At 42.1% G+C, this 14,845-nt stretch overlaps 1 protein-coding gene across 2 annotated transcripts in view; it reads right to left on the bottom strand.

Moving 5' to 3' along the window:
* Positions 1-548: 548 nt before the first annotated feature.
* Positions 549-14,845, bottom strand: part of LOC126191037 (allergen Tha p 1-like) — a 30,402-nt gene continuing 16,105 nt past the window's right edge. Inside the window, exons 1-2 of one of the 2 annotated variants that reach the window (XM_049931743.1) lie at positions 1,504-1,714; positions 549-892 (exon numbers count right to left, since the gene is read on the bottom strand). In XM_049931743.1, coding sequence (XP_049787700.1) covers positions 702-892; positions 1,504-1,690 — 378 coding nt within the window. In that variant the 5' untranslated portion in view covers positions 1,691-1,714 and the 3' untranslated portion in view covers positions 549-701. Of the gene's footprint in view, positions 893-1,503; positions 1,715-14,845 lie in introns of those variants that run through there. The other variant, XM_049931745.1, reaches the window with a different exon arrangement.

Genomic DNA, 14,845 nt, shown 5'->3' with positions numbered 1-14,845 from the left:
CGTCCTCCCCTTGTTAGACATGGAATGGAAATGGTGCTTCTTGACAGAGCGTAGGGGAACGATGGGGGAGACGCGCACCACCTTACTACGCAAGGTCCTAAAGGAGGTAGTAGGCCGTTGATTTCTTGCGACCGTAAGTGGTATGAATGTTGATGAAGAAGACGACACAACACCCAGTCATCTTAGGGCAGGTGAGAAGCCCTGACCCGGCCGGGATTCGAAACCGGGACCCCGTGCTCAGGAAGTGAGAACGCTACCGCCACACCAAGAGCGGCCGACCTTGTTAGACATAATGAAGGTAATTTGTTAATTTGTTGAATATGTCGTGATGGGCCTGTTTTTGGGTTGACATGGTTTCTACAAGTTCTTATATGTGGTAACTGCAATAATGTATTTTGCATTAATAGGGTGTCACATTTTGAGAACTGTTCAGAAACAATGTTTCCGTTTTTTCTTACAATATTACAATTAAAGAGACTTGTATCAAGTTTAAGATCTTGGAATGAAATTCTGCAAGGTCTTTAATTTTGGAAGAGGAATAAAAACTATTCTTATTAAAACACCTTTATTTTAAAATATGTTGAACACAACAAATGTTAACAATAATCAAATAAATTAAGGTTGTTTGGTTGTATCACAGAGACTCAACCCGAAAAATGTTCTGGAGCTGCCACAGTGCAGTGCAAAAAGTGTCCTAGTGTTTAGGCGGAGACCCTCTTGAGCTCCTCGCCGTACTTCTGCCTGTAGTTGCCGGTGGGGTCGTACTTGCTCTCCAGCGGCGTCCACAGGTCGGGCTTCTCCTTGATGAGGAACCTGATCACCTTCTCGGCGCCAGCCTTCTGCTTCTCGTTGCACTTGGAGCACTCGTTCGTCAGTGCATCGGGAATGGCAGCTGTTAACAGACACGGCATACAATCAGAAAAATAACGACCATCAAAATATCTCCAAATTAAAAGCATCGCGAGATCCATATCCGGTGCAAACATCCGCTTTTTGTTAGAAGAGAGTAAGAGAGTTCATAACGATTCTCCCAGCTTGCTTTTTGAGGATGTAGCAACACACTGATAGGAACTGTCGACGTTAAGGTGTTTCTCACAGGTAATCTGTAGCAAATATACGGTGCAGCACACGTAGCCATAAAGTTAGAATTCATAAACTACTGAAAGCGGTGTACACTAATGGTACCCCTTCTAATTGTCTGAACAATAACGATTTTAGCAAGATGTAATGAAGTAATGTATGCATCGAAGTTAGCTTTTGCCTTCAACAAAATTTGTAATGTATGCAGTGCAATCTAATTGCTGCCTATCAGCAATATAACTGAAGTTGACACGTCATTTAATTTAGTGCAAGAGGTGTTACGAAACGTAAGAGGTTGTATGGAATAAATTCCTAAAATTAGTGAAACAAATTGATAGGGACGAAAGGTATTTAGAGGTATTGCAGAAAGATAAACGCCGTGCAGAAACTGACATACATTTTTAGTAGAAGAACTACACTCACCCTTCAGCTCCTTTCCGTCTGGGGTACAGGATGTGTCGCTGTCAGAGAGGAGGCACTCGTGGTACTTCTTGAGCAGGCGGTCGTTACGCAGGATGTCGTCCAGGTCGATGTTGTCATACTTGGTGGTATACGCAGCGGCAGCCGCCAACAGGCAAGCGAGCAACAAAGCGAGAGTGCACTTCTGCATCGTGGCTGTAGGAAAGTTTGACGACTGCGGCTATCCAGTGATGTGCCGACAACAGCAACAGCGGCGTCATATATACCTGTGCATGACGTCACAGCGACAGGCTACGCAGACACTGGGCAGTTGCGGCACCTCGGCTGGTCCACGCATGTGATCGTTTCTCAGAGCTGCTACCGGTTCAGTGGGCAGCCGCTTGATTCCCGGGAACGCCGTTACCGTCATGGCTTACTGGGAATTCCTTCACCTCCTCTGTAGGATAATAAAGCACTACTACATTTACAGTTTTGATTTTTCCGCTGACAACAAGTGTATCAAAACAAGCCAGACGGAGGAAAAATTTTGTATGCCGAATTCAGCAGAATTAGTACTAGTGATGATGTATTATTGAGTGCCACAATACTGTACAACTGCACTAACAAGTCAACAGGAAATAAAGAACCTTATATGCGGCATAAAACATCTGACAGTAATTCATATTTACAATACGTTATGTAATATCCGTTTTCAGATGAAATACGCTAAGCGACATAAGCTATTATCAAGTATTAATTACATGGAAGACAACTGCTCGCTAAAACAATTATTAAATTAAATTTTATGTTTCAGAAAAAATTTCTCGATATAAAATGTGTTGTTTTCTATGTATTTTTATTGCTTGATTTCCACTCTGTGTAAGACTCCTTTGCGGTAGAGCTAATAGGCCACTATCGTTTTCCAAGACATTTCTAGAGTTTAGAAATGGAATCGGATCATCAGTACTCATCTATGGAGTAGCACTGCCTCGTCGGCTCTCGATCCTGTCATTTGTCATTATTCTTTAAAGCAGACGTTCTATTTTGTGGAGCAGCATTGTCACAAACTGTGGATGCTCTCATAAACTGCATTACTACTACATTCATAGCTGTCTCAAGGAATGCACTCGTAAAAGGGTGTCATAAGACCAAAGGAATGTGTATTGATAATCTGAGTGAAAGTGTCATGGATGACTACAGATCTACGAATATAAAACTAGTACTGTTTCATGGGGTTTGCTTTACAAACTCATGGTATATTAAATTCCATAATTCCTTTCCACTTACCATGTACTTTTAAAGTAAACTAAAAATTTCATATACGATACATACACTTGTGACGGCATTAATCATGAGAAGTATAAACCAATTCATGCTAATAAGTATAAAGATGTAGCAGACGTTTAGTATGTGAATAGAGCACTAATGACACGAAAAACGAAAACATAGCTAGACTAATGAATAAACGAACGCCCGGTATGAGAATACTGAATGGTTAATGGAAATGAAGCTGACCTACGGAAGAGAATCCGTGTGAATCTCTTCCTGTGTCTCTGCAGCAACAGTGATAAGGTCTGCAAAAACAGCGGTTACCTAACGAGTAACAAATAAGCACAGTGCAATTTCTCACTTACAATACATCAACAATACACCACTTCTGTAGCCGTTAAATGTATATATTAACGCAACGAATTCTCGGAATCTGCTTGTTCCTTCTTCAGGTGGTAGTGAGGATGTTGCACGTGGAGCACGGGTGGTCTGCTTACAGCACAGAAAAACTGACAGACTGCTCCCACACAACGTCCTCCTGTACCATGACAGAAATAAAGCGAAATTTGTCTTCGTCTCATGGATGTATTGACAACTGAACAAGCTAACTCCTGGAGGAAACCAACAGATTCTGCGTCTGGTATATGATGGAGCAACTTTCACACTTTGTCCTAGAATGTAAATACCCCTCAAGTAGGAAGCGTGATGTCAGAGTACCACATTAAAGAAATTGTATAATTTCATTTTCACCAAACCGACGTGTTCGCTACTGGCAGCTACAAATGGACAGCTCAGGTAGAGAGGAACCAACTACATTTTATTGAACACAATCACCCCATATACAGAGTGTGAATTTTAAATTGACAAACCAGAATAACTCGAAAAATAAACTTCACACGAAAAAATGTGTAGAATCCAAAGTCGATTATTTTCGAGGGGGACATCTTCTGGTGCTAAAATTAGCCCGCCACCCCAGCCCGCAAATATTTGGGTCAACCTTCGTAAAACTCTAATTCGTCTCTTTGAAACGCCATCCTATGGGGAGAGAGGGAGATTTTAGTTTGAGCGAATCAAAATTTACGAAGTAAATAAGTACGTTTTATTTATCCGTAAAATGAGAACTTGGATTTTCTTGAATTACAGCGCTAACTACCAAGAATCAAGACAAATGTTAAAGATAACATGTACGTAGGTTTTTTTATGTAGAATCTGATTCTGCAATAAAAGAATGGGGGTTCCCATTTGAAATTTTAAAGTTGCCTCCCCCCCACCTCTATGGGGCTGGGGTGGCGGGCTAATTTTAGCACCAGCAGATGTACCCCTCTAAAATAATCAACTTTGGATTCTATACATTTCTTTTTCGTGTGAAGCTTATTTTTCAAGTTGTTCTGGTTTGTCAACTTAAAGCCTGCACCCTGTATATTCTCCACAATGAAACAAAGGAAGGATGGTTCTTCCATATGTGAAACAAAATAAATGATGGTTAGCAAATAATGGGTCTCCTAGATCCAGAATTACACTTTTAATTAAAACCTTCGGTGTTACTTGAATGATCTACACACACTTCAGTGAACACTATCCTATATTACATCAGAAACAGTGAGTTCAGTTTCTATAGTCACATGCTCTTCAATAAGCGGAGTCTTGAAGTTGTAATAACCTTAGGTTAAAACGGAAAAGTAAGTTTCTCACTTCGGGTTTAAAACTAAAGACAAAATATGAGCTTCAGTCAAGAAGAATAAATACTGAACTGTTCTTTTGGTGTAATTCGCTGAAGAAGTACTGAGAGCCAACAGTAATGAAATACTGAAGTCCGTCACCGACAAAGAGAGAAACTTACATTCTGACACTATTCTGTCAGCTAGAGCAAATATTCATTATACCAAATCGCTACGGCCATATCGCTGATAGCTTAGAGTTCCAGCTTAGAAGGCGAGGTGCTTTCCAGAAGCCGATGGCCCGGCGTTGTGGAGATTTTCAGGTTGCTGGCTGCGATGGCATTCTGCACTCCGGATCACGTGCCCTAGCTAGCCCAAGCAGCCGCCTTGCAGGCAGATATGTGCTAGCCTACTTTTGGGACATAACAAGGTGGATACATGAAGAGGTACGGTTTGTCAGCGACCTCTACTGTCGCCATGTACGCCATCAGGTAATATTGATGGAGTTATGTTAACGTCCGCCACTGGTCGGGCTGTGGATTTCTGGAGTTGTGAAATTCCATGTCGTCTGCACTGTAGGCGCTGAGCTAATGGCCTCCCGCATGATGAATAAGTTTTGCGTGATGTGTACGACGCCTAGTTTCACGGACTCCAGCAAAAATAACACTCCACGGAGTGGTATATACTGAAGCGCCAAAGAAACTGGCATAAGCATGCGCATTCAAATACAAAGATATGTAAACAGGCAGAAAACAGCGCTGCGCTTTGTAACGGGTATATAAAACAAAAAGTGTCTGTCGCAGTTGTTAGGTCGGTTACTGCTGCTACAATGACAGTTTATCTAGATTTAAGTGAGTCTGAGCGTGGAGTTATAGTTGGTGCACGAGCGATGGGACACAGCATCTGTGAGGAAGCGATCTAGTGAGGATTTTCCAATACGAACATTTCAAGAGTGTACCGTGAATATCAGGAAACACGTAAAACACCAATTCAACATGTTTTATGGTAGTTTTGGAGACCCAAAACCTATTGTATGAAGATCAACACAGATTCCGTAAACAGTCACCTTGCAAAATTCGTCTCACTGTCTAAACAGTCACCTTGCAAAATTCGTCTCACTGTCGTTGTCCACGAGGTAAAGAGTGCCGTAGACTACGCGTTCATTCACTTCAATGCAGTCGTGCACTGTCGTTTTGTGAACAAAATACTCGCTAGCCGAGTAGCGGACCAGATGGATGGTTTTAGCACATGCTAAAGATAGAACTTAAAAAGTGTATCTTAAGGGTATGCTGTTTTCATTAGGAAGGTTCCAATGCCAGGAAATTATACTCGAGTTGAGGAAAACCTACAATCGATTGACGAATGATGCATCGGCCTTCATAATGAATTGCGTATGCCCATACGAAAGACCCATTACTTCTCTATTACACCATCGCCGATTCAGTAACATCCGGAAATGTTGCGAATAACCATCCAGTGCAACCGAAAGCGGAATGACCTTATAAAATTGAAGTAGGAAAAGCAGATGGCAGGCTGAGATTTCCTGCAGTAACAATAACCTGAAGAGAATGTTAACTCATTTACGGAAGAACAAGTTTTGGAGTATCGTTTATCAGCATTGGACAATTTCCGGGTAGAGCTACTAGCATCGATCTGCGGCACATCTCGTCACTGGTTCGATGGTAAACGCCAGAGCGTTACGGAAATATTCCAGGAGCAGACACTACAAGAGAAGGGTTTTGTGTCGAAGAGAGGTTTACTGTTAAAATTTCGAGAGCGTACGTCCAAGAATAGTTGGGTGCTTTGTTAGTTTATCCCACAAAAGTATCAAGATATAATGAGCAACGTAGAGAAATTACCTTTACCGACAGACGTTTTTTCCATGCGCATTTTGCAAATGCCACAACTAACAGGGGAACCGATAGATGTACCACAAGTACCCTGCGCCACACACCATAATGTGGCTTGCGGAGTTTAGATGTAACTGTGTGTGGTTTGTCCAGGCTAACTTGTATTATACAAATTTTATAACGAGCCGCCAAACAGTGGGATGATGTGGGCTCAGTGTGACACTGCTATTCGGATAGAATAAGCTAAATAAGAAGCTTCTCACCAGCAGTCTGTCACTTTATTAGTATTCTACGCTGAAATGCTGTTCTGATGTCACAGAACATACACAGTTGTAACTGGGTATAAAGCTGCAATCATGAAACGGGATTTTGTTGGTTTCAGTCAACCACTGAACACATTCCTGGCAGGGATTATCGTAGGGCGAATGTTACCAGCAGACTACTTCAGTGGCGATTTTGACACACACACACACACCCACACACACACACACACACACACACACACACACACAAACACACTCACTCACACACAAACACACACACATACACACACACACACACACACACATACACACACACACACACACACACACACAGAACGGTTAAGGTTGGTTTGAAAGTTATTGTGCGTTGAAAGCCGATACGTATTTTACAGGCACACGTGCTTTTGTAGCGTTAGAATCTGTTCTCACTAGTAGACCACGGCTCGGTGCGAGCACAGTGGTACACGTGGTTCTTTCTAGCACAATAGACACAGCTCTGTTAGTAGCTTTATAGGTGTCCGACTGGTCACAGTAAACACTTTTATATTAATCTCACGAATATTCATACAATATTACGTGATTTAGAAGAAGCAAACATCCCCTGACAGCTCCATCAGTACAAAGCAATTATCTCACGCTAAATGAAACACGTTCTCTAAAATTCCTAGCAGACTTTCTCGATAACAAGATACGTGGAGTCTGCACACAGATAAACAAAAGCTCAGTTCAGGTTGTTTTGCCATTAGAAACATCTCTCACTGAACTGAGGTAATGATTAATATGCTGTCATATTTTGCGTATGTTCACTCTCTCATGCATCATAGAAGTATCCTCTGGACAATGCCCCTAAAGCAAAGAATATATTTATTAATCTGAAGCGAAAAACAATAAAATTATGTAAAACAGATAATCGCACATCTTCCAAAAAGTTTTTAAGGATGTTTCAACTCTTGCACACAGTTTCCAGGACACTGAGTCGTTAATGGGTATTGATATTGACAATAAAAAATGATTCAAATGGCTTTAAGCACAATGGGAGTTGACATGTGCGGTCATCAGTCCGCTAGACTTAGAACTACTTCAACCTAACTAACCTAAGGACATCATACACATCCCGAGGCAGGAGTCGAACCTGCGACCGTAGCAGCCGCGTGGTTCCAGACTGAAGCGCCTAGAACCGCTCGACCACACAGATTGGCTTATTAACAATAAGTCAGTTTAAAATGAATTATGATTTACACATTCATAGAGCAATGCCTCCTTGTCTAACGTTTAAAATAGAATAATGTGCTGTGGTGCAAAGGTATTCGCTAAGCTCCCATACAATATCAAGTAAGAAATAAGAGTACCTGACGCCTCAAAACACAATATAAACACCAGACCTGATCAGTAACTCTCTTCTGAATATTTGGTTTCAAGGAGGAAAGTCCTCATAACAACGTGAACAAGTAGCAATGAAAATATCTATGCATGAGCAAATACCACCGTCGTACCTTAGCAAAAGATTTGGCCTTGAACCTGATAAAATTCTCGTAACGTTAAATTGCAAAGCGTGTCTAAGGCTTCCATGAAATCACTAATGGACCAATTTGGTGTGGCAGTAGTAGTTAGCAAAACGAAAGCCGAAGTTTTCAATTTCGCGTTTAAGAAATCGTTCACCAGGGGAATCGTACAAACTGAAACGGAACTTGCTGTCGCGTTCCATATTTGTCTCAATAAATTACGGTACAGGAGAATAATAGCTAGACTGTGTTCCACTCTGCAGAAGTAAGTCTTAGTAACAAGCAGAAGAGAATGGACCACGCGGTGTTTATTTCTTTATTTATTGATTTTTTATTTCGTGTGTGCCACATTTCCTTGCATTCTTTCGCTTATGCTATCTTGAACTGTATGAATGAGATATTACGTGAAGTAGCAGAAAGCTTTGGTCAGAGGTCGTAACATTGCATGAGTAGAGTCGTTCTGTGGTAGGATAGTACCATCCCCAAAACCCGAACAAGTTTGGCTAAGACAGTGTGCAAGTCAGGTCAGAGAAGTCGCGAAGGCACGAGTATTGGCTTCGCCAGGTTGGCGAACCATCCCCTCCACCACCTTCTGAACGAAAAATGGTTAGGCGGTGTGTTCGCAGGCCCACTTGTTCCTGGGTAGCGGCGTTGGACACACTTGGAGACGCAGCTCTCGAGTTTGGTAATGTTAACCAAGGTACCGGAATGTCTCAAAACTGCTTGTTAACAAAGTCCAGATGTTGAAATCAGGTGTGAGATTACCACCAAACCCCCATAAGAGAGTTTATTTTCATAATTTAGTCCAATTTCAGTAAGAACTTTGCGTTTGTGCCTTGGTCAGACCACGCACCATGGGCCTTAAGCTCACAATCGCATTATTGCTCTGTCTTTAACGGAAGTTCACTCATTAATTTATTCCAATGAGGTCTATTTTTACAGTAATATTTTCGGGGATTTTTTATTTTTCTTATGTTTCATTTGTGTACTTCCTTTCCCGTCACGTGGTCGGTTGGAGCAACTGCCACATTGGTAACCTGCAGTTTCGGTCTGAAAATGTATAGTAGTCGAGTTAATAACCATACGGTAGTGGGTGAGTGTAAGATAGAGAAGGAATAAAATTGTGGGACCGTATTTTTTTTTTTTTTTTTTTTTTTTTTGGCATTTGTGTTGACTACCGCTATTTGGCCACGTGAGTGGAATAGTATTGACGTGATAGTTAATGTTTCTTATGCTCCCCATAACTATTTGATTCACCTACAATGATGTGCATTACGTAAAATACAAGGTTTAAACTGTTGTATCTTGCAAAGTTTAGATTTTAATGCCCATTGATGGAATAAAGACTTGCAAAGTTTTCCCGCCAAATGGGCTGTCCCCCAGCTCAGTAACTTGGTGTTTCTGAAAGCAAGATTCATTCATAGTTAAGTGCACCACTTCCTACTCTTTCTTCATCGTATGTTTTAAGGAAACTTGAAATATTTAGATAAATACTCTTCCACCCTGACCGAGTTCGTTTGTAGTGTCATTGCTGAATTGGTTCTGGGTGACCTTTAGTAATTGACTGTAATAAGCATGGGTTTAGGTATAATTGTGTGCCCACATAAAATTACATTGAAGTCAGGTCTGCACTCCTTTCACATAATTACGTGGCGAAAGTAAATCATGTTAACTAGAGAGACCAGTTGTGATGATGCATATTCCAACGGACACACGGCTAGTTATTGAAATGCGATCGGTATTGAATAAATATCAATTAACTAATACCCTCCACTGAGTATTTCCTCCATCATAAAGCATAGGTGAAAGTCAGTACCACAGTTGAATGCTGGGTCATCAAAGTAAATAATGGCTCTATGCTCCCTATTAGGCCCTGCATGGGTGTCTTCTGTAGTGTTTCCAGAAAATATTGCGTTATCCGTTGCGTTCAAATTTTTACCGGTTGGTTAAACCCACCCGGTAGAAATCATTTATACCCAAACAGTAACTCGCAGGGGCCTGTAATTTCGTGGACCACATGAATTTGTTAAGCCATTACTACAGAGGGTAGCTTGCTGGAGCTGTAGCACGTGACAAGTGACTGTAGTCTTCGTACCAGGTCGAGTTATAACATTAACTACACCACCGCCAGTAGGAAGGTTACTTTGCAAAACATACCGTCATTTTACCATCAAACACAGTCCACTTTAGACGACATAGTAATAAGCATCACTGGCGTAGAGAAACAATTGAAAGACGTGAAAACAAATAAATCGTCTCGTCCGGATGTCATCTCAGTTTGGTTTTACGAGCATTCTACGGCATACACCCCTATTTTATCTTGCATTTATCTCGAATATCTCTCACAGCGCCAAGTCCCAAGCAATTGGAAAAAGCGTAGGTGATTGCTGCATACAATAAGGCTAAAAGAACGAATCCGCAAAGTTACAGACCTATATCCATAACATCGTTTCGCTGCAGAATTCTAGATCATATTTTGAGTTCAAATATAGTGAATTTTCTAGAGATTAGAAAGCTTACGTCCAGTATCTCAAGTTGCCCTTTTCTCACATGATGTACTGCGAACAATGGGTAGGGGCAACAGGGAGATTACGTATTTCTAGTTTTCCGAATAGCATTTGACAGGTGCCCCACTGCAGACAGTTAACGAAGGACGGGTATATGGAATATGTTGATATGTGAGTGGCTAGAAGCATTCTTAAGTAACACAACGCGATAAGTTTTTATCGACTGCGAGTGTTTACCAGGAACAAGATTAATACCAGGAATGCCCCTGAAAAGTGTGATAGGATCGCTATTACTTTCTGTATACATAAATGATCTTGCGGAGAAAGTGGTCGTATGCTGATGATGCTGTAGTGTAGGGGGATATGTCGAAATTGTGTGATTGTAGGAGGATAATAGTTGACTTAGAGAAAATTTCTAGTAGGAAAACAGAGCATGAGTAGTGTTCTGCTTGACACAGTCACTACGTTGAAATATCTGGGAGTAATGTTACAAAGCGATCTGAAATGGAACGATCATGTGACGTTTGTGGTAGGAAAGGCAAAATGATCGACTTCTGTTTATTGGGACAATTTTAGGAAAGCCTGGTTCATCTGTGAAGGAGAACACATATAGGATGCTAACGTAACATATTCTTGAGTACTGTTCGAATTTTTGGGATCCACACCAGGTCGGATTAAAGGAAGACAACAAAAAAATTCAGAGAACGCTGCTACATTTGTTACCGGTAGGGTCGAATAATACTAAGGTATTTCGGACATGCTTCGAGAACTCAAATGAGAATTCCTCGACAGAAGGAAACGTTCTTTTCGAGTAACGCTATTAGGAAAATTTCGAGAACTGGCATTTGAAGCTGACTGCAGAAAATCTCTCCTTTTGCCAACATACACTTCGCGAAAGCACTACTAAGATGAGATACGAGAAATTACGGCGGATACGGAAGCATATGAATAGTCAATTTTTCTTTGTTCTGTTTGCGACTGGAGGAGGAGAAGCAATGACTAGTAATGATAAACGGTACCTTCGGCCACACACCGAACAGTGACTTGCGGAGTATGTATGAAGTATAGATGTAGATTGTGAAGTTGCGTGACAAGCCATAATGAACTGTGGATACCTCTGTATTTCCATATGTTGGTAACTATTTATATGAAAATGTCAATGTAATGAAGTAAATATTTAGCTACCAAGAGAAAGGAAGAGCAGCAATTCAATGTAACTTAGGGAAGTATATTTTTTTTTAAGTAGCTTTCTCTCTAATTTCTACATCAGATGTACCTGGCGTATCAACGGAAATCTTTCCACAGTGTACTATCGTACGGCTAGCGCCTGCGGTTCTACTAACCTTCATACAGCTGTGTATAGCGAGCGGCGGCATCTGCCTACACGGGCTCGGGCGATCGCAGAAGCATCCGACGTTCTCAAAAACATTTCTGTGCAGTCTCCAGCAGTAGCCATCGATCCGGACGGGGCGAGTCTTGTCACAGGTGTCGCTGCCAGCGTCGGCACCACATGGTTGCCGCCAGCCACGCGCCCCCAAGCGCTGGTCCCTGTATCCTACCGTCACCCGGCTATATTGTACGTCACTGCTCGGCCAAAGTGAGTTGACTGCGTAGCAGCGAGGAGAGCTCCGCCTACCATCCTAAGGGAGCCATGGGTCTTATGATGGTTCTGTAGAAAGAACCGAAACCGGTTACCTATATCATTAAAACATACATGAGTGATCAAGACTGAACTTTAGTCAAAATATAACAAAGTAAGTCATTTGCACGTTGGGAGTCGCTCTGTGACCAAGTGCCTCACTTCGCCGAGCACCCAGACTCTCTAAATTGACTTTCGCACACAACATACAAATGCAGACAAAATAACATACCTTTTTGCCACCAAACAACTTGCAGATGACCTTACACAGCGAGACAACTTAGGCAGACGTGATGGTCTTTCTCTCTCCCAGGTAACCCTCTGTAAGGCGCGCCTTAGAGCAAATGTACGCCGTAAGTTCCCGCCTGTGAGACTGGCTTGGCTGAGCTGTTGAACAACATGTAACATGAGCAGACCTTTTCCCAGTAACCAGACAGCTAAAGCACATCGTTATGAAATCAGTACCTAATGTGCAATTTTTGCTACGGAATCATCTAACAGTTCCTCTATATTACGCAGTACGATTTCAGTTTGACGAAGTACGCCAGTCATCATACATATCGGTATATTAAAGAAAGTTTTCCTGAGCAGAAAGTAAATAGCATCCTGGCAACAACGCTGTGGTGTTCCACCTGCCAACATGGTCAAGACATTTGTCTGCAAGATCTAACATCTTGCTCCCTCGTAATAATAGTGCCAGATGTTAATGTACTTGTCGTTCCCTCAGAGCCCATAAAAAATACAAGGCAATATGAACATTAACTAAACTGAACCAGTTAATAGAAAGTTAATCCATTCACTGTATTGACAGTAAACTGCCACTACACTGTGATTTGTGTTCCTGACCTCTTGCGAACGACAGGCTACTGCATATGAATCCAGTTAGCCTGGAGAGTCAGCTTTATTAAGCCATTGAAGAAATAGAAAGTAGTTTCCTGTTTCGTAACTTGGTATAGGTCCGTCACTCTGGAGTGGAATGTCCTAATAATTGCTGTAGGTGACCGTAATCAGTGATAGGATACAGTCGCCCGAGGTAGAGAGCATTGAGACGATGACGGAGGAAACGGCCCACGAAGAGATACAGAGGAGGCCCATGGCGATCGCCCGACTGGTTGACACGGGGCTTGGGATGTGCTCGTCGGTCTTCGATTACGGGCGAAGTCCGTAGTAGATCGTGTCTCGTAAGGTGGTAGCTCGGAGTCGATGACGAAGATGGCGTATGTGCTGCAGAGGACGGACTCGGTCACGACACAGTGGTTCCATCATTGCTGGTGATGTGCTATTTTGTCTGCACTTGTATGTTGTAGGCGAAAGTCAGTGTAGAGAGTCTGGGTGCTCGGCGAAGTGAGGCACTTGGTCACAGAGCGACTCCCAACGTGCAAATGACTTACTTTGGCCGAGCAGTGACGTACAATATAGCCGGGTGACGGTAGGATACAGTGACCAGCGCTTGGGGGCGCGTGGCTGGCGGCAACCATGTGGTGCCGACGCTGGCAGCGACACCTGTGACAAGACTCGCCCCGTCCGGATCGATGGCTACTGCTGGAGACTGCACAGAAATGTTTTTGAGAACGTCGGATGCTTCTGCGATCGCCCGAGCCCGTGTAGGCAGATGCCGCCGCTCGCTACACACAGCTGTATGAAGGTTAGTAGAACCGCAGGCGCTAGCCGTACGATAGTACACTGTGGAAAGATTTCTGTTGATACGCCAGGTATATCTGATGTAGAAATTAGAGAGAAAGCTACTTAAAAAAAACTATTCTTCCCTAAGTTACATTGAATTGCTGCTCTTCCTTTCTCTTGGTAGCTAAATATTTACTTCATTACATTGACATTTTCATATAAATAGTTACCAACATATGGAAATACAGAGGTATCCACAGTTCTTTATGGCTTGTCACGCAACTTCACAATCTACATCTATACTTCATACATACTCTGCAAATCACTGTTCGGTGTGTGGCGGAGGGTACCGTTTATCATTACTAGTCATTGCTTCTCCTCCTCCAGTCGCAAACAGAACAAAGAAAAATTGACTATTCATATGCTTCCGTATCCGCCGTAATTTCTCGTATCTCATCTTAGTAGTGCTTTCGCGAAGTGTATGTTGGCAAAAGGAGAGATTTTCTGCAGTCAGCTTCAAATGCCAGTTCTCGAAATTTTCCTAATAGCGTTACTCGAAAAGAACGTCTCCTTCTGTCGAGGAATTCTCATTTGAGTTTTCGAATCATGTCCGAAATACCTTAGTATTATTCGACCCTACCGGTAACAAATGTAGCAGCGTTCTCTGAATTTTTTTGTTGTCTTCCTTTAATCCGACCTGGTGTGGATCCCAAAAATTCGAACAGTACTCAAGAATATGTTACGTTAGCATCCTATATGTGTTCTCCTTCACAGATGAACCAGGCTTTCCTAAAATTGTCCCAATAAACAGAAGTCGATCATTTTGCCTTTCCTACCACAAACGTCACATGATCGTTCCATTTCAGATCGCTTTGTAACATTACTCCCAGATATTTCAACGTAGTGACTGTGTCAAGCAGAACACTACTCATGCTCTGTTTTCCTACTAGAAATTTTCTCTAAGTCAACTATTATCCTCCTACAATCACACAATTTCGACATATCCCCCTACACTACAGCATCATCAGCATACGACCACTTTCTCCGCAAGATCA

This window comes from Schistocerca cancellata, chromosome 6 (genome assembly GCF_023864275.1).
Source record: "Schistocerca cancellata isolate TAMUIC-IGC-003103 chromosome 6, iqSchCanc2.1, whole genome shotgun sequence".
Taxonomy (NCBI): domain Eukaryota; kingdom Metazoa; phylum Arthropoda; class Insecta; order Orthoptera; family Acrididae; genus Schistocerca; species Schistocerca cancellata.
This window is presented reverse-complemented; position numbering and strand designations above follow the sequence as displayed.